The sequence below is a fragment of the Festucalex cinctus genome, chromosome 3, assembly GCF_051991245.1.
Source record: "Festucalex cinctus isolate MCC-2025b chromosome 3, RoL_Fcin_1.0, whole genome shotgun sequence".
NCBI lineage: Eukaryota > Metazoa > Chordata > Actinopteri > Syngnathiformes > Syngnathidae > Festucalex > Festucalex cinctus.
The window spans coordinates 26,796,996-26,818,412 of record NC_135413.1 but is presented as its reverse complement, the minus strand read 5'-3'; the positions used below and the strand labels follow the sequence as shown (position 1 = coordinate 26,818,412).

Here is a 21,417-nt window from a genome sequence, read left to right as displayed (position 1 = left end):
TAGCAACAACTGGAGTGTCCGACTGAGGCAGTGTCGTCGAGATTTAAAATAAAATACAAATATAATAATCATAAAATATTTTAAAATATGACTTCTTTTTTAATTTTCTGCTTTTAAAAAAATCATATATGCATTTTTGATTTATTTTTTTAAAACTTTTTTTAAATTGGAGAATTTAAAAAAATATATAAAAAAATAAAATAATAAAATATTTTAAAATGTGACTTTTTTTTATTTTTTGCTTTAAAAAAATCATATATACATTTTTTGATGAAAAAAAAGGAATGGTTAGGCAAAAAATATTTTATGACAATTTATTTTCAGGGGTAAAACTATTTTCTGTGAAAATGTTTATATTTAGAAAAAGACAATACTTTCTATTGTGTTTGTTATGAGAAAGATTGTATTTAATATGAACTTGTGTAGTAAAAAAAAAAAAAAAAAACAAAAAAAAAAAAAAAACGCTGCTGCAGCCCATAGTGACAAAACCTCATTTGCCTGTGCCAAGCAATCCATCCTCACACGACGTGTTATCTTTTCGGCACAACAGATGCCCATCACCAGAAGGATCCGCGCGACCCTGAAAAGGCGTCCAACACGACTAATCGAGCCCGCCGGCAAATTATTGGACTCCATGAAAAAAGTTTGCTGCAACATCTGGCGGGGGATGCTTTTCCCATTCATCTGGCATTTCGAGCTGCGCTGGATGTTGGCGTTAAAACGTCTCAAGGGGATGCCGACACGCCAAGAAAACTTGGGAAGGAACAAACATTAGTTGCATTTGTGAGGACGGTGAATTCTGCTTCATCACATGGGATACATCAGCCGCAATATAGAGAGATTGTATACTTTGTTGTTACGTTGTTTTATGCCAGCCGCTGGTTTTAAACTAAAACTTATTAAAAAACATTTTTGAGACACATTGTAACATTTTTTAACACACAACAATAAAATAGCAAGCATAAAATGTTTACAAAATATTTTGCTGTATTGTAGTTTGTTCGTGCATGTGCCTTTAAGAGGTGGGGCCTGGTAGGTTGCCATGTGGTGTTGGTGAAACTGTGTGTGAGCGTTTGGGAGTGAGCTGTGGCCAACAGCAGCTCTTGCATGAGTTTGCTGACTTCATGCGTTCTGCTGTTCTCACGGTGTTAAATAAACATAACACCAGAAAAGTGTGTCAATGACTGTGGCTCTCCTTTCCCACATGTAAGGGCATGACGTGATTATATTGTTAAAAATTCATTTTGAAAAAGACCACTTGAAAAAAAAAAACATGGTGTTGCGGGATTGATGAACTTTGATGGATTTGTTTTGAGGAGACAAAATCAACACAGAATTTTTATTTATTTATTTTTTTAATAGAAATTCAGGGAATAATGTTTTTCTTTATTTTTTTTTATTTTGTAATATATTTGTGTGATTACAGTTTAAAAAAAAAGTTGAAATATTCTATGAAAATAACTTTTTTTTTCTTGAAGATTAAAAAAAATGGGAAAAATACTCAGAATTGTACAAAAATGCAAGTTTTATATTTTGGAAGAAATTTTTATTTTATTTTATTTTATTTTAATTTATTTTTTATTTTTTTGCCAATCTTATTAAAACCATTTTCTTAAAAAATATGGCTTTTTCTTCTAAAAAAATTTTTTTCAAATATTTGATCATTATCTTTATTTTTTTTAATCACAATTTTATATAATTTGTTCTCTTTAACATCATGAACTTAAAAAAATAATAATTGTGAAACACAATATGTTTTGACACAATGTTTCCCTCCAAAATGCTGATTTTTTTTTTCTCTTTCTCTCTCTTTTAACAAAGTAAGAAAGGACCATACATTACCATTTGAGACGTAACATGTACACATTCCTTCCAGAAGGTTGAAAACAGACAACCTGAGAGACTTCAATACCTTTTTCTAAGGTTTGTTCAACGTCTACAATATGAGATTTTGTCTTCTGGCTTTTCATTTGACGGTAGACACACATGCGCACGCGCGCACGCTCAGTCTTTGAAAAGTTAACTTTCTGGGTTTGGGGGGGGAAAAAAAAGACAAAACAGTGATGTTCCGTTGTGCTTTTTCAAAGACGTCTCCGCAATGTCTTTCAAATGAAAGTCAAGAACTTGTGGCGCCTGCAGCTCTCCAATAAAAGTATCCACAAAACAGTCCTTGTCTTTCTAGTTCGTTCCCTGCCAAGAAGGACAAGCAGTCGTACACGGCAAGCGGTACACAAACTCGCACGCAAAATACTAAATGGGAAGCTGCTTGGAATACAATTCATTGACTGCCGTATATGCACGAATAACCTTGGGCAATGAACCACATGCTGCTTCACAATGTCTGAAGCCATTTAGTCCAAAGATACTTTGAAAAAGGCAGGAGTGAATTTCTTACATAACACTGCCATCTGCTGGCTGCTTTGGCAATCTGACACTTCTTTTGATAGACCATCAATGATGGTGATTATGATAAAAATAATAATCATAATTATAAAATACTATTTTAGATACCCCGCCATATTACTACCATAATATTTTTATGCATGTGTTATTACACTGTAATAAATGTGTTATTAACATGTTATCCAACCATTTGCAAAACTATATTGGACGTAACATGAGTTGATTTGAATTTGTAACATTTGAACCTGTCATATAACTGTGAAACAAATATGTATCAAGAAAAATGCCATATTCAGTGAGTAATAATTACATGAAAAAATACAAGAAATGTAACTTAATAAAAATTGACTAATAACTGCTAAATTATAAATTTTAAACAGTCATCTTTTGTATTAAGTACATTTTATTTTTTGAATAATTCATTTTCTCAGAGAAAATTATTTTTAGAGCGTAAAAGCATTTTGAGGAAAAATTTAGATATTTCAAGAAAGAATTTGCAATCATACTAGAATATAGTTGAAGGAGGAAAAGGCTGAATAAAAAGTCAAAATCAATGAGGGACTTGCGTAAAATTATATATATACATTTGTATATTGTCCCTGAGAATTTTTGTTGAATTTTTATATTATATATTACAGTACATGTTTTTGACATTATATGCCCTTAGAAGGTTACTTTTCACAGTTTGGTGCATGTTATGTTTAAAAATAAAATCAAAGACTGTAAACAGAAAACAATGAAAAAGACACCAAAATAAGGAAAAAACTAAACAAAACACAGTTATCCTTTCTTGTTTTATGTGACTTTAGAAGCACATCTTTTGGATTCATAATTCTGATTTCAAGACATAAAAGGTTTAAAGAAGGAAGCTATCGTACATTCATCTTTAGTAGCACATAAATGTGACTGTCAACAGCATAGCAATGAAAGGAAATACAGTAACATGTTTTCCCAACATATGCTAAGAGAAAAAGCAGGGGACCTATCATTGAACCTTGTGGAACCCCATGAGACAGCTGAAACAACCATTTGAGAGTCATAAACAGAAAATGACAAAGGAAAAAACGTGCTTTCATGGGACAAACCTTTGTTGATCATTCAACCGGCCTCACAGCTTCATTTTTATTTTTTTATTTTTTTTTATTTTTTATTTTTTTTTTTAGCCTTGAGGGCCACCGTACTTGCGCACCAGTAAAAGTAAATGAGACGTTCTTTTGTACCATGACTCTTTAATGATGTACACAAACATACCAAAGTAAAGTGTCAATAAAGAAATATAGCTTCTCATTTAATGTGATCATTTTATTTCGGCGAGAGGATCGGCAGAGCGGGGAAAAGTCGGTCGCAGCGGGAGAGGGCCTGGACGGCGTCAGGAGGGAACACGGGCGCCGACCGGTCAGTAAAATTCACTTCGTTTCAAGATGTACGGCCGCCGAGTCTTGGCTGCGTGACCAGCTTGCCTCTTGAGGATGTACGGCGACTTGCGCTTGAGGGACGCCTCGCCGGCAGTTCCTGTCACGTACTCCCTGGAGTCCTGGCGTAGCTGTTGGGAGGAAGTCAGCGGCATTATATATACTGTATATATATATATATATATATATATATATATATATATATATATATATATATATATATATATATATATATATATATATATATATATATATATATATATATGTTATTATTATTATTATTATTATTATTATTATTCAGGTTTTTATAATATATAGCGGTACCTTGATTTACAATCAATGACAGTTAACTATGTTAGGTAAAACAAACGGAAAAAAAAACGGTCTTTATTTATTTTTTTTTAAATACATTTTTCTAATTATAAGTGAAATTGTGAAAGACTGCAATTCTTTTAGTTATTTTTTTTCATAAAAACAAGTATTCAAGTAAAATAAAATACTATTTTTCATTAGACCTTCATTATTATATAAACAATAATGTTGAAAAAAAGAAGCACTTCCAATAAAATATTGGCACCTCTACTTTTTTTGTTTGTTTGATTTTGCTGAGGCAGTAAAATGAAGCAATCAATAAATTAGGTTTCTTTTAAAAAAATTGAGTAATCAGTAAAGTTACTTTTAAAATCAAGTAATCAGGAAACTAACTAGATTACTTTTAAAATCTAGTCAGGAAAATAAGTATTTTACTTTTAAAATTAAGTAATCAGGAAAGTAATTCAATTACTTTTTAAATCAAGTCATTATGGAAGCAACTACATTATCTTTAAAATGAAGTAATCAGGAAAGTAGTTGTATTACTTTTCATACCAAGTACTCAGGAAAGTAATCCAATTACTTTTGAAATCAAGTAATCAGAAAATTAGTTGCGTTACTTTTAAAGTACTCAGGAAAGTATTTGTTACCTTTAAAACCAAGCAATCAGGAAAGTAAATAAGTTACTTTTGAAATCAGGTAATCATTGGAGTAGTTAAGTTACTTTTGAAATCAAGTAATCAGGAAAGTAATTGAGTCATTGTTCAAGTCAAGTAATGGAGAACGTAATGACGTTACTTTGAACTCACCCTGCCCTGGCGACTGCGCAGCAGCGCCCTGCAGATGTGCTGCAGGCTGTAGAGTTCCTGCAGCCTCTCATGGTCGCTCCACTCCCTTATCATCATCTGCTGTTCGCCCTCCTCTCCCTCCTCCTCATCTTCCTCCTCTTCAGCCTCCTCGCCGCTCCTCCGCCACCATGCCGACTGCTCCTCCCCCTCCTCCTCCCCGTGCCGCAGCCTGCCGGCCAGCCGGCACAACTTGTCCAGCGATAGGCGCCAGTAGGGGGCGCTCTGCTTGCTCGCCTGTTTCAGCTGTTTCAGACAAAAACGGAGGAGTCAGCTCAGTTATTCTTAGATGAGTTTTGTTTGTTTGTTTGTTTGTTTGTGTTTTTAAGAAAAATAAAAAGCTTGAAATGTATGGATATAAGACAGCCGAATTTAATGCTAAAATTAATAATCACTGTGTTTTGTATTTTATTATTCATAATGTACGCCAAGACCGCTTATATAAAATTTCAAAAATCAGATTTACCGTCCTCATATAACTAATGTACATGCTTTAAATTTGGAAGCAATCACACAAAATTCCGATGACAAGTTTGTCTGTGAAAGATGAATTGAAATGGACAAATAAAGCCTAAAATGGCCACTTAAATAAATTAAAATGGATGACTTCTGCAGGTTTTTGGGCATGTCTTGAGACTTTTTTTGTGAAACTGAGACAAAACGGGCTTGACACGTCATCATGGGGTTAAAAGGTTCAGTGTCCAAGCATGGCCAGCAGATGTCAGTGTTTCTATACATGTACTTTATAATTAATGCAGAGTGAAGTGCTGCTGATTTTTTTTTTTTTTTTTTTACATAAGCTTAGCTTTTCCTTTGTTTTCCCCCCAGTGTTGTCCTACCTTGGAAGCAAACAGGCTGCTGAAGAGCTGCTCTCCCAGATCCTGCTCTATGTCTGAAGAAGAAGAAGAAGAAGAAGAAGAAGAAGAAGAAGAAGAAGAAGAAGAAGAAGAAGAAGAAGAAGACAGTATGTTATTAATGTGCAAAACAAACACAGGCCAGATCATTAGGCACACTTTCCAAATCTGATCAAATCCAATACAAATATCAACAAGTTTGTCTTCAGAATAAAAAAATAAAAAAAGATAATAATAACAAGTAAAATAAGAGATGTTAATTAAACAATATGTTATTATTGCTATTTTTAGTCATAGGAATAGAATAAGTAATTGTAACTGTAAACATAATAATAATCATCCACAAAATCACAATTATCATAATAAACTGATTATGTCTAATATGAGTATCAGAAATGGCGCCGGTCTAAAAATAAGAGAGGTGGTAATTTGAATTATAATTATTATTATGATTATTATTATTATTATTATTGGTAGTAGTACAACCACAAATATAGTGACAAATAATAAGATTGAAAAGTATCATTTAAAATATCATTACACATAACAGTGTTTCTATCATAATGCCAATGATTATTGTTATTAAAAAACAACAAATACGTATAATGATCATAATTAACATCACAATTATCATGTCAGAGTGGTAAGAATTTGAAAACGTTTCTTTGTTACAGTGAATTCAATTGAATCTGCATTCTATAATGATAAATAATACATAGAGTAATCACAATGTCAAAATTTTAAATATAAATTTAAATGCATATTTGAAAACAACTTCTAAGCACAACAACAATTTACAGTGATATACATGTTATACGTGGTAATGTAATTTTTGATACGATAGTGCCGATGTACTGAATGTTTTGGTCAACTAACAGCTTTTTAAGGTGAAAAATTCAATAAGGAATTTTCTTTGTGCTTCTTTTTCTTCTTAATATTTCTTCATAATATTACATATCGAAAAAAATGCACTGAATAGTAAAGGTTTTAGATCCCAATTGTTTTCTTGATTTTTATTTTTTACATTCAAGTGCATTTTTACATTTTTTTTATTTTTTTTATTTTTACCAACAATCATCATCCAGAAATCATCATTGTTTGTGTGATAATCAATAAATAGCTTCCATTCTAAATAATGCATCTTACCTGCACAGAGCCCATTGCAGTTGAAACACAGCAGCAGTAGCACACAAGCCAAGTGAGCTTGCATCTTGCCAGCGTAAACAAAACAAAAAAAACGAAAGAAAGCAGTGAGTGGAAAATCTAAAGAAAAAGCAAGAAAAATCCAAAATGTGGCCTGACGAGAGGGAGTCTTTTAGTCCATAGAGGGGAAACTTTGATGGAGACTTCCCTTCTGCTTCTGCTGGTGTGAGCCTCCGCTATATACGAGCACCCCCTCCGAGACCCCCACCCTCCCCTACACTCGCCCACCGTCATGCCTTCATACAGATGTGTCATCAAAACGTCATTCTGCCGTCACAGATTTTTCGATGACTGTCATTTTATTATTTGACATCAAATGCAGTCTAAGAGGTGATGATGGGGTGGGGTGGATAGTTGGTTGGGGGGGCTTGAACCTAGCAGATTCTAGTCCTCAGTCAAGCATCACTGCAGTTGTGCTGATGATTCATTTCACACCTGACCTGAATATATTTGCCTCCATTTTCTTTAGTGCTGAACCCCACAAGCGTCATTTTGTTTTTTTGTTTTAAACGTTTTCATTTTTGGCTACAGTATTTTGGATCGCTTCAGGAAAATGTGAAAGAATGACATTTAGGGAATTCTTATTTCTGTCAAATTTGTCGTGAACAGTTCGTCATGGATGTAGAATTTCTTCAACAAGTGTACCGGTACCAACAAGTATGTTGCAGTACCTAAATTTACCACGCAGGTGCATGGGGGCAGTGTTGCGCCAGTATAACTTCCCACTCTTGTCTCCGCCTCCTCCTCCTCCTCCTTTTTGAGTTCCTGCCGGGACAACAAGCAACTTTTTTTTTGTCAGTTTAGCGCGACAAAGTGTGCGTGGCGGTGCTTGTGAGGAGTTTGGACCAACTGCAATGGCTCCATTCGGGAAGAACTTCCTGAAAGCTCGCCAGAAAAACAGGTAGGGTAATCTAAAACCAGGCTGGGAGCCCCTTCAGGGGGGTTTACATGACATTGTCTCTGTCAGGGGGAGCTTTTGGGTGGGAGTTTCCGTGCAAGTGGAAACCAGGTCAGGCATGTAAAGTGGTTTAAAGTGTTAGCATTGGCAATGCAATTAACTTAAAGTGATACGAAGTGGGTCGTAGGAAGAGTTTTTGGTCAATATTGGAAAGAGAAAAAAAAGATAAAAAAAAAAAATCATCTTTAAATGATCCCAAAGAAAACTTTGGGAGTCACTTCTTTATGACTAATATGTCCTTTACTTGTCATTTTATTGATTTTTATTGATACTTTGCAATTGTTTTATCCCAAAATTAATGACCCGATGTTGGTCAAACTCCACCAGTGATGAGCTCACTAAATTTAAACTTAAATACAAAACGTATTGATCTTTTAATCTATTAATCACGGTCAGGATTGTTCGAACAATCACCAATCAGTGATTAGAAAATGGAGCAATACGTCCATTTATTTATTTATTTATTTGTGTTTACAGTCAACTAGTGGGATAGGGACTGGCCCGGCCCACAAATAGCAAAAACTCACATCTAATTGAAGGCAATTGACATATATGGTGGGGGAAAAAAGGTGATAAAAATTAAATATAATGTGATGTCTTATTTCGTATAGATGACTATTGACGCCATTGATCGATCGGGCAAATGAACCCAGTATTCTTGAAGGTCTGACTGTCTCCATACATACATTACACATCTGTATTATCCTGCCCCCCTAGTGGCCAAAGCGCATACAGCAGAAGGAGCAGCACAATGTCATTTGAATCGAATCAAAAAAGGTGTGGCAAAACTTTAATTATTTACATTGTATTGAATTATATCTAATGAGAGGCTGGAACAGATTAATGGCATTCCCATTCATTTCAATGGAGAAAGATGATTTGAGATACAATTTTATTTTTTTTTGTCAGTTGTGTTTCAAGGCAACGCTGTACATGCAGTACACTTGCATACATGCTTGGTAGAAGGAATTTGTATGCTATGCAGTTGATATTTAATGAATGCTTTTGTCACGTGTGGTCTCCCCAGTGATATTTACATGCATAATGTTTGCACAGACGTTCACTTATGCGCCTCTGCTCCATAATTACCTGCAAAATGTCTACGCGCCCTTCCTCTTCCTTGTCTGCATCTTGAAAGCCAACACTGTCATCACCACTTGTTGAATCTGCAGCGGCAATTTGATCAAGTGGCTCACTCGTGCTTTTTCATGTATATTTTTTTGATGACGCTTCTTTGGGGAAAAAAAAAAAGCGAGCGAAATCAGAATGCCACCCCCAGCAAAACGTCGCCAAAAGCTCGCCTTGAGTGGTCTGGAGTGGGCCGACGCCGTCCTCGATGAGATGAGGGCAGCAGCTCAAGCCTCAGCTGGCTTGGATTGGATTTAATTGAAAGGCTCTCTCCATGCCTCCAAATGTTGGAGAAAACAAAAAGTGTATTTTAGCAACAACCTGACCCTGAAATCCAAATAGTACCTGAACTGCGGATTGTTTTTGTACTTTTCTTTTTTCTTTTCTTTTTTTTTTTGTATTAAAATAAAATATAAAATACATATAAAAAATGTTTGTTTTTGCATTTTGAAGATTTAAAAAATGTTTTTTTATGGGGAAAAAAACCTTTTCCAAAAATATAATATTTAAAAAAATAAAATATATATATATTTTAAAAACATACTTAGAATAAAACTGTTATTAAACAAATCTATTTTGAAAAAAACATCAATGAGAAAAAAACTATTGAAAAAGTTACATATTTTGAAAAATAAAAATTTTGATATATATATATATATTAGACAAATGAAAAAAATATTACTCTAAAATTACATTTTAGGAAAATAAATTCAGAAATTTTATTTTTTTTTGATACAAGCTATGTTAAAAAAAAAAAGAAAAAAAAAAGAGAAACAGCTATCATTTAAAAAAGTGGAATTTTTTGGGTAGAAAAGACATCTGTTAGAGAGGGCGTTCATTTTTTAATAAAAAGTCACCATTTTCCCCCAAAAAAGGTCTTTTCAAACATATTTGTTTTGAAAACAAGTTTTATTTTATTTTATTTAAAAAAAAAAAAACTAATAAAAAAGTCTAATTAGTTGCAAGTTTTGAGGAAAAAGTTGTATAAGTACTTTTGAGAAACATTTGTATATTTTTTAGAATTATCTTTTATATTCTTGGGAAAAAATGTTTACTTTCAAGAAAAGGTAAAAAAAAAAAAAAAAACATATTTTTTTCATGAGAAAAATATTTTCCCCCAAAAATTATTTTGGAGTAAAAAAAAAAAAAAAAGTGTAATTCTTAGGATAAAGTCATTTCCATCTATGTCTTTATAGCATCTTTGACCAAAAAATAGATATGTTGCTGCTGAACATATCGAAGTCAAAGTGCCCGATGGACTTGTGTGGCGTTTGTGTCGTGGCTGTTGTTGTTAGATAAGATGGGGAAGCGGCGTGTTGTGTCTGTTCACAGATCATAAGTACGACTCATCCCGCAGATAAAGATGATGTTATTTCCCTCATTCCCAGCCCAGATAAGACACCCGACAGGAAGTGCCGCCCGTGTTTTTCTTTTCCACTACGCAAGCGAATGTTTAACCGTCTTTTTCATCAGAACATCAAAGCCCCTTCAACCGCTTTCCCCACTGCCTATCAAATTTCTCAGCTTTGCGGATTGTACTGTATTGGCAGGTACAATACTCACCACAACATAAAAAACATAAACCTGTAATGGAAAAAGTCATATTTGATCTTGTATAACTGTTTTAAGTAGACTAATTGCGAAAGGTGGATATTTGAAGCTGACAATACTTTTCAACCAGAGGAAGATCGGAAGAAATTAGCATGGGTTAGCATGACAAAACAAAACAAACGCGACTTTTTTTTTTTTTTTTTTAAGGGTGGCAAAGTAGAAATGAAGAAGAACGTCATTTTATACGTCATACCAGATGTTGTCGATTGGCATGATGTGTGAAAAAATGCACAGAAATTAGGCCACCTTTGCTAGTTTCTGTGTGAAACTGAAACAGTATCATCACGTCTTTGTCAAAGGCTTGCCAGATTGAGGCATCTACCTAATGTTCATATGTTCACACACCAAGCAGATAAATTCAGTGGAAAATAAAGAGGCAAGGGTCATTCTTGTACTTCCTGTCTGGCACAGGAAGTGGCGATTGTGCCTGAAGACAAATGCAGGTGTTTCCCCCCCACACTTGTGCACACTTGTACGATTTTCCTGCTATGAATGTGTTTATCCACCTGTGGTTATAATATTAGTTCATAATAATAACTTTTATGCAGTTTGACATGATTGATGACTCGTTTTACCAGATGAACTTGTAGCACAACAAAGTTACACGTGAACTATGTACTGGACTGGAAAGACATCCAGTTTGAGCTGCAAGTCGGCCTTCACAAAAGGAAAATGGTGCTGACGTTTTTCATGAATGTGTGACTTTGTTTTATAAAAGTAAACCAAATGTTTTTTTGTGTGATTTTTTTTATTTGAGTTTTATTTTTTAATGAAGTGGTTAAGGATTATAAGACTTTTTTTTTATTTTACTTGTTCTTAAAATATGGCATAATGAGACTTTTAGTTGTCAAAATAAAAACGTGAAAATCTTGAAAAATCTGACATTGTGGTCAAAATATTACCTACAAAAGTGTAATAAAAACAAATTCTAGAAAAAATAGCTGTTGTCAAAAAATGTAAAATTTTCTGACAATTATAGAGTAACTAAATATATTTTTATTCTCAAAAATACTGTATCATCTGACTTATTAAAATATATTTTTTCTCAAAAATATAAAAATTCTCAAATGAACTGGGTTTTTTTTTTCTCACAATATGACTTTCTCTTAAAACTATGAAAATCCCTTGAAAAATAAATTCTCCATAAAAGATTTTTTTGTCAGAAAAATCACCATTTTTTGAAAATACATACAAATTCTAGAAAAGTGTATGACTATTTTTAAGATTTTTTTTTCTTGAAAATATAAAAGCTAATTCTAAAAGAAAAAAAAATGAATGGCCTTTTTTTTTTTTCTAAAATCTGAAGTACAAATTATTTTTTTCTCTAAAGTAAGCTGTTTCTCTCAAAAATGTATGATTATTATCTTTAAAATGTATTCATTCGTCTGTTTTTTTCCAAATTTCTCTCAAATATTATCCTTATTAATTGAAAAATATGCACATTGTCAAGATTAAGCTTGATGAGGCGCCTCCCCTAACATCCTATATAGCAAAGAACGCCTCCTACGTAGCATCAATAGATAGCATCATCCTGTAAAACAAGTCAGCTTTGCATCCCCCTGTTTGGTTTCCCACGTGGATGTGAATGCAAAGCGGCGCGCGTGTTTAAAACGGAAGTGGTGAACGAGTTGTCAGGAATGTGGCAGGCATGCAACAATGGGGGTTAATGGTTATGTGGACCCTCTGAGCAAATAGCTGAGTGACGCATTCGACAAACAAATCATCCAAATTCAACAAGCGAGCACGACTTTGACCTCTAAAAAGTTTTACATTACCAAGGAGGATTTAGGAAACGGAAACAACATAATTACACTTTGAGATAAAAGTCATAATCTTACGAGAATAAAGAGAAGATGTAACACTTTCTTCTTTCAGTTGATGGAGGAGATTTTGTTGATGCAAAGGTCTTAAACGGAGGCGTCTGATTAAATCTCTCTTGGTGATCGTTGTATATTTTCAACAACAACAAAAAAAAGACATTTAAAGTAGTACGAGAAAACAAATAGTAAGAAAAAAGGGGATTTAAAAATGTGCACATTTAACAGGAAGACAATTTGTATATTCTAAAGAATAAAATGCTGATTTTCAACAAAATACAGTATTATTTCAAGAAAAGTAGTATATTTTGTGGAGAAAAAAAAAAGCATATATTTGACAAAAGACGATACTTTCAAGAAAAAAAGTTGTACATTTTTTTTTAAACAAACATCTGTTAATTTTGGCTTAGTTTTTTTTCCAAGAAAAAATACAAAAATTCAAGCGTATAGTGTCATCATTTCACTAAAAAAAAATTTTCAGCAACAAAACAAATTGCAAATTTTTCAAAACATTTTTTTAATGTGTATTTAACAGGAATGGATGTAAAATTTTATATTTTAAACAACAACAACAACAATTCTACTTTGAAAAAATTACTTATTTTTCCCCACAAAACTACAACTTTTATTTTGACATTCATGTTTCTGTTCCTGTCTTCCCCAGGACAAAAGACAGCAAGCCCATCGCTGGGAAGGAGATCCAGGTGACAGTGTGCAATGAGGAGAAGGTGGTCTGCGGCGTGACGAAGCACACCACCTGTGCCGACATGATTCAGGCATTACTAGAGGATCACAGATCTGTGCCGGAGAGTAAGCGGCTTCTGCACGGAGAGCCCAAAGACTTCAGTCTGGTGGAGCGCTACAAGGGTTTCGAGAGGGTTTTGCCGCCCCTCAGCAGGATCCTGAGGCTGTGGTGTGCCTGGGGGGACCAGAGACCCTTCATCCAGTTTGTCCTGGTCAAAAGCAGCGATGTTGTGCCTCAGCGGGCTATGAAGCCGACAAAGTACCGGAGCAGATACACCAGGAACCCTCAGGCTCTTCCTGTGGAGAAGCAGAAACGAGTAGTGAGGAAGGCCTTCCGGAAACTAGAGAAACTCCACAAAGAGACCAAGACATCCGCCGGCACTGAGGAAATTGACCGCATGGTGCAGCTCATCCTGAACCAGGACCAAACCATTCGAGAGCAGATCCAGCGCATGGAGGATCTGGAGGTGGAGGTCCAGCAGTTTGAAGGGCAGGAAGACCACCCGGACAAGTCGGAAGCTTGCGGTTTCAACTCAGAGGAGCTTGACAAGCTCCTTCAAGCCAGTGACGATGTCCAGCAGCTGGAGCTCCAGGTCCAGAGGCAGCAGGTGCTCATAGCGCAGCTCTGTCGTGACATAGACACCGAAGAGAGGGTGGCGGCGAGTGGCGAGCAGGAAGGAGCATCAGCCGCTGCCTGGACCCCCACCGAGGCCGACGAGTCTCTCCTGGCCGAGCTGGAAAGGATGCAGGCTGAGGTGAGGCGCAGCTACCTGGCTGGCGTCTCCCTCCATAGCCAGGCGGCTGAGGTAGACAAGCAGATCCGCTGCTCTGAGGCCACCTGGCTCTCCAGGGATCAGGAGTGCTGGCAGTTAGCCGCTCAGCTCAGATCGCTGCAAATGAGTGACGCCGCCCAGGAGATCACTAGCGGAAACGCGAAGGTGAAAAATGAAGCCACCGCGGTCAAACACGGCTCATTCCCCATGGACGTGACGGACACGGACTCGGATACCGGCATCAGCTCCACACATAGCCAGGACTCGCTGTCGCCTGGCCTGGACTTCCCACCGCCACTGGATACGGACGTCTAAACGATGTCAGGAAACGTATCTAAAGATGTTTTGGCGATGTACGTTTAAAGATCTCTGGACACAGACTTCTGAAGGATGTTTCCACCACGGGACACAGATGTGAAAAGGATGTCTGGACACGGAATTCTAAAGAATGTATGGACAAGGATGTCTGAAGATGTCAGGATTGTAGACGTCTAAAGATGTTTCAAAAAGATGTTTTCACCATTGGGCATACAGCAGACCTCTAAAGTATGTTTCTGTCATTGGACATGGAAAGAATTTCTGGACATGGACGTCTAAAGCGTGTCCGGACAGTCGGACACATACGCCTGAAGACACATGGACGTCTAAAGATGACTAGAAACGGATATCTAAACGATGTTTCTGTCCTAGACATAGACAACACCTCTGTAGAGAGTCTCTATCACTGGTCATGGACATATAAAGATGTCTAAGACACGGAAATACAGGATAAACATGTCTGGACACGGACCTCTAAAAAATGTCTCCACCACTGGAAACAGAATTAAAAAATATTGAACACGGACAACTGCACTACTGTACTAGGACTTTGAAACGATGTTGGGACACGGATGTCTAAAGATGTCTGGACAAAGGCATCTAAAGCATTTCTATAAATGGATCTCAAAAGGATGTTTCGACCAGGAGAAACAGACAAGCCCTTCAAAGGATATCTCAAGGACATCTACACTACTGAGCATCGATGTCTGCACTACTGGACAAGGATGTCTGAGAAGGACTTGTAATTAACTCTAAAGAGCTTATAATAACTTTTTTAATTGCTGAAGACTTTCCCTTTGTACTCCCAACTCAAATCAGGCATGGACCAAATTTTCAATATCCATCATGTTTTTGAAAATCAGTGCATTTGAGCCATTAGTAATACAATCCGTCCAACCATACTGCGCTTATTTTGTTCATAGTCCTCATTAATGAACTGCTTTTTGAAAGACTTTGGCCACACCCACATCCTGCTTACTTCCTTGTTTTGCACCAATCATCCAGAAGTTGCCTTTGAGAACCTCCAGAACACTTTGAATTGACTGAAAAATTAGTACAAACATCAAACCAGCAGGGTTGAATATAGATGATTTCATACTCTTTGTTAAAAGCCATAACTGCACTTAATAATGTCCTTTAATAGTGTTTTATGTTAAAACTCACTAAGATGTACTGTACATATATATGACATTTATTTTTATTACATTTATACCTGTTGTTTATCTATATTGTACCCATTATCCATTGTAAATATCTGTTTAAATGCTACAGTTGTACAAAGATTATATATTTATTTATCCCACAATTTTAATCCACACAATGAAGTTGAAATTTGCATTTACACTTTCATAATAAACAAATGAAAATGTGACACAGACTGAATTAAGGTAGAACATTTTTTTGTTTCAAAATTCCATTAATTTGCAACACAACACATCGTCATGCCATGCTTTAATAGGTAGTATTAAAAGGGCTTGTAGATATTCTTTGTCACGTAATTAATTATCTGATTGCGGAATGCTGAGTTGCTGTCTGAAAGCGGCAATATCCCGCCTTCGCTAGGTCGGAGGTCCTGCACAAAAGGGATTCTCTTTTTTTCGGGTTCTTTGTGTGAAAGAGGCTAATATGTAGGGTGCAACATATAATCAGACACTGGTCTCCAGGGCAATAAATAGGTATCTTCCCGTCAAACGTATGACTGACAGACTGCCTCTTTGTGCTGGAGACAGATGAGCTATGCTGGGGGGGGAGGGTATCTATTTCACGCACACAAATCTCTGAAACATCCTCTACTACTCCTTCCACTTCCTCTGCAACCAAGTCACGTTTGAGAGGCTGAAAGACCACTGGTCTCTGCCTGCTTTTATTTTGGACCATAAGGCAAGCCTTTTTAGCTTAGCTGGCTAATGGATAGTCAATTGGTATCAGGTTAGCACCATCAAGTTAGCATTTGGGTAACGAAGTAACAACACCAAGAATTATTTTACAGGTAACCTCGGAGCAGATAAATGATAGCCTGTTGATTATGCCTTTTGTCAGTTAACGGCCACCATACTTTCTGGTTGAGGCTCGTTTGGAGCTGAGATGCTAATCTTATAAAAAAAATAAAAAAATAAAAATTGTTTGCTAACTATCTTGGCCCACAGTTTTTATTACAAACATGCATGATAAAGTGTTTCATATGTTTATTTGGACTAAGCCCAGGTAATAGCCGATTGCTAATGCTAACTGCCCCACTACCTGACATGCTAAACTACACAACTACCAACCAACTAACAAAATAAAACTGACTAACCAACGGGTTACATACTTTTTAAACCTGCCAGATTCTTACCTAACTACTAATTTTAAAAGCCAACTGACTCTTATGTAGCACTGTTGTAAAGCTGTGGGCTACCTAACAAGTTAACAGCAAACTAGCCTAACAACTGACACACTTGTGATTTAAATAGCTAGATAATTGACTGGCTTAATTAATAACTTGGTTATGAAGTGTATTTTTAAATATGCTATGAGCTAGCTAACTAGTTACCGATTTGAGAAAAAAAAAAAAAACAATGAGCAAACTACCTAAATAACAATAGCATACAAGCTAACGCAGTTATGTATTGCAATATTTGCATTTGCATGTTAGTCTTTTAAAATGTTGCATATTTGATGTTCATGCATGATTTAAAAACAAAAACAAAAAAACGATGAATCAGAAGCAGCACATGAGTTACCCAGTATCTTAAGTTTATATGAGCATAGTTTTTTACTACACTATGGCTCCCCATTTTTGAACTGAAATAAATAGCTACATAACTGGCATGTAGGAGACGTAAAATAACTGTCTTAAACTCTCCCCAGATAGCTATGTCTGTTTTTCTAAAATGCAATTCAATTTAATTCGTAATTTGATGATCGTGCTCTGCCGCCATCGCTTGCCTTGTGTGTTACAGGGTCCGCAGCATAAAGAGGTCCAATTATGACGCCAGCTGCGCTGCGGTGTCACATCTGAGTTCAAGCTCCACAAGCTGAGACGCGTCCGACACGTTCGAGGGCCTCACAGATAATTGGCAGCACATCCAACAAGCGTGAATCATTTCATCAAACGGCCCAAGAGGCAATAAAATGGCACTAAAGTATCACTACACCCACAAGTGTGTGTGTTTTCATTGGCACTTTTAAAGGCAGGAAATCATACAGATAATAACTACAAATGCTGTATCACTTAAGCAGACCTTCACCAAGGCCAGACAAAACATGTCTCTATGACATGAATCACAAAGAGGAAGTTTCCCTCAGGCTCTTTAGGTGACAGTAATGTGTTTACTATTACATAGAAGCATGCTGTAACGTCCTCAAATTGAAAAAAACAAAACAAAAAACAACAACAACAACAACAACAACCTCGGTCTCCACCTTCACCCAAATATGCCCATTTGGAATATTGGTTATGTTGTGTTGTTGCAGACCTTCAAGCTAATACTAATGCTAACTGCCCCACTTGCAATATCAGTTATGTTGTTTTCCCATAAACCTAAAAACTACATAAATAGTTACTGAGCTACCAATGAGCTAACTAAATTTGAAAGTGAAACCTGAGAGCTACCTAACTAGCTAACAAACTATCAAACTCAAATAGCTAACTCATTAGCTAACACTGACGTTGTTCTACTCGAAATGTGTGAACTAACGAATTATCTAGCAAACTAACAATCTAACAAAATTACTGACAACCTAACAAATGATCTAACCTTGTTCCATTTTGGGGGTTCAGTAGTGCCACTAATGCTTAAGTTTAGTCTAAGTTTAATGTCCATGTTTGGTAACATTTCTTGTATATCAAAGTATGAGCATAAAGCCTGTCATTAAAGAAAAGGTTGAAGATATTAGCCTGTGCTCAGACGCAGAGAGGCTAACATAAAGGCATATGACAGCTACATTTTCCACATATACTGTATGTGACCTTGGGGTTACCCATTAGCAGAAGTCGCCGAAAGCCCTGACTTTTGAAAGCTTTCCCAAACAGCACTGCTAGCTTAACATTGTGCGACAAATGTCACAGCTAATGACACGTTGTTCCAGGTTAACTATTACTTAATGTTTTGCTGAGCCTTTTTGTATTTTATTTTACCATTTTCTGACTGAATGTAGTCATTACTTTAAGATAGCATTTGCCAAGCTAAAATGTTTGGAAAAATACAGAATAAGTACGGTGGAAGTAAGTGAACGCATTCACACTGTAGTCAATTTCAACAATTGCCGTTGAGCAAGGAGCTGTAGCGAGCGCCGGATTGCGCCGCTTGTCGAGGAGCTACTTACGTAAACATGGAACACGGTGTCTGCTGTGCTTTTAAGTATGACCTCCCGCTGTTGACTCGCCTGATTGGAATTAAAAATGGCCACCTTGCATAGCAAGAAAGATATCTTTGTTATCGGTGTACTACAGGATTGGATTTTAGGTCCACTGTATTAAGTCACATAAATCCAACTATTGTCATTGTGGAATGTTTCCACATTAAATTAAATTGCAGATTTGATTTTAAATACATGTTTGAGTACAGAACTGTGAAGATACAGAATCAAATTGTAGGGATTTGTAGGCAAAAGAAAGTTAGCATCCAAGTAGCATCCTCTTTTCAGTGAGGTGTGGTTTCATTCGTCAGACACGGCCACAGTGTTTGACAGCGATGACAACTGTGATTCTTCATGATTATTGAAGCCTCATTTACTGTATTTTGCGATTCCTTAATCATTCAAATTTGGCAGTGTTGTTAACACTCTTCTTTGTGGTGTCAAATTTAGAAGACATATTTCTTTACAGGGATTAAAACTGAATGGATTATTACGCGCGAGCTAATAAAACTCATAAATACAAAACGGTTTGTTGGTCCATGTGCTAGCACCTCTTCAAAAAAAAAAATCCTTGTATTAGCAGTGGTTATGTGGGGTTGTAACCCTGCCATCCACCGGAAACCAAGCTAGCAGCTAGCTAATTCCTTTGCCTCCTAACAAATTATAAACTAGCTAACTATCTACTAAATTTCTTGCAATTATACTATATAACAGTATGTTTATATAAACTTGTCAGCTTATTTAACCTTGTCACCTTATAATATCCCACATAGAAATATTGGTTACGCTGTTTGTTTTAACTAATTAACTCACTCACTCACTCATTACCTATTTTGCTCACTTGTGGACCAACTAATGATCCAACAATCCATCCCACTAGTTAACCAAAAGCAAACATTTAAGCTAACCAGCTAACGAACCAATAACCTGACTAACTAGATAATTAGTTCATTAAATAAATTAACCTTTTAAGCAATATCACTTAGCTATGTAGTTTGTATGTAAAACACCAGGCTATAGCTTGCCAGCTTACTAAGTGGAACTATACTGTGGCGTACTGGCAGACAAGGCAATGGACACAAGACAACACAATGTCAACTTACTGTTTGTACGTTGTCCGATTTACCCGAACCAGACCGACCTCTGTTAGAAGCCACACACATTTTGTACACTTCAAAGCCCACTGTGTTTTTTACCCTATGTTGTCATGACTACTTAAGGAATACGTTCTCATCTTCTAGTGCTTCGGCAGCTACATTGTTTGCTGCTGCACTTCAATCAGATTCCCACAAAACAAATAGCCTCTTTACCATAAAAAGACCATCGTGGGTAAAGTCATTTTTGAATAAACAACTTTGTGTGGTCGTCTTCACCGTGACAGACAGTGGGTGGTGGGGGCTGCGGGGATTCTGATTTACAGTGGCACAAAGAGAGACACATTCCTCCCACCTCTTGTGTGTGTTTCCCGTCAGCTTTCCCATCTAAAAGGAAAGCCAAAAAGAATGTGAAAAGTGGCAAGTGGACAGGTCTGTGTGATGACCTTATGTAGTCGCAACACACACGCACGCATGCACACACGCATGCTATTTTATGGTTGTTATTGTCAAGACTTAAAGCAAAATGTGTGAGAAAATCTCGTAAATGTCTAAATTGTAAAAACAATTATGTACAACAAAATTCAGACTACATACAATACTGTCAATCTGCAAAAGTTGTGAAGGTTAAATAAGACTACAATAAATCTCTAAATATACAAATAATAATAATAATAATAATAATAATAAGTTATGCATACTGTATTTAAAAACAACTACCATAAATCTAAAAAAAAAATACAAAAAATAAAAAATGGCACGTTGGCTCCTCCAAAAGGTGTGCACATTAAAATAAGAACAGCTAATTCGTGAGCTAGCCATTTTTGTATGCAGTTGGTTAGGTTGGTATTTAGGTAGCTTGCAGGTTTACGTAAAAACTACATAGCCAGTATTACATGCAATTTTGCTAGTCAGTTATGTTATGTTCAATAAAACGCTTGGAAACTGACTGTGCTCACTGCCGTTTATTGTGAGTAGCCATATGTTTTTATCTCCACACTTTTGGTGGCTGGACACTCAGTTTGGTTGATAGCAAGGTTGATAGTTTGGTACTGTAGCTCACAAACATGTAACATATGTGATATTCCACAGTTGCTTTTGTGGCTGCTGAACATTCCTGGCAAATGTCAAAGCAAGACGCCCATTGATGTTGATCAGCAGCCGACTGAAGCTGCTTAGAAGCAACACAGGAAAGTGCATGCAGGAAGCAGCGTGTTTGCGCACTCATTATGGGGCCACACAAAGTAAATAAATAAAGTGTGCTAAAGCGCTCCAGAAAACTGTTTAAAAAAAACCAAAAAGTGACAAGCTAAGGTGTAACACTCACTGTGTGTAAAAATGTACCATTCATGCAGCTTGTTTTAACATGATTAAAGACTTGTTTAATTGTTTTTGGCCCACTCATTGCATCCCTAAACGAGATTAGCGGCTGTGGCGTGTGAACATGATAATCAGATTTATTTCATCTGCTAATCAACACATCACACCGCAGGACGATCACGTTACTCCCATATGGGGATTTACTTTGGAATAACTTCATGTCAGTCACCTGGCAGGCATTTCATACTCCAGCCTCTTTGGAAGAAAATGATTGACTCCCGTCT

General features: G+C 36.2%; 2 protein-coding genes across 2 annotated transcripts; one reads left to right on the top strand and one right to left on the bottom strand.

Moving 5' to 3' along the window:
* Nucleotides 1–3,621: 3,621 nt before the first annotated feature.
* On the bottom strand, nucleotides 3,622–20,041 carry nts (neurotensin). Its single transcript, XM_077517198.1, has 5 exons — nucleotides 19,823–20,041; nucleotides 6,973–7,036; nucleotides 5,812–5,864; nucleotides 4,937–5,218; nucleotides 3,622–3,946 (listed from the first exon to the last, which is right to left on the bottom strand). Exons 1-5 carry the CDS (start codon nucleotides 19,880–19,882, stop codon nucleotides 3,800–3,802), a joined length of 606 nt encoding a protein of 201 aa, XP_077373324.1. The 5' UTR covers nucleotides 19,883–20,041; the 3' UTR covers nucleotides 3,622–3,799.
* rassf9 (Ras association domain family member 9) lies at nucleotides 7,765–15,761 on the top strand. Its single transcript, XM_077517197.1, has 2 exons — nucleotides 7,765–7,930; nucleotides 13,208–15,761. Exons 1-2 carry the CDS (start codon nucleotides 7,884–7,886, stop codon nucleotides 14,373–14,375), a joined length of 1,215 nt encoding a protein of 404 aa, XP_077373323.1. The 5' UTR covers nucleotides 7,765–7,883; the 3' UTR covers nucleotides 14,376–15,761.
* Nucleotides 20,042–21,417: the final 1,376 nt, after the last annotated feature.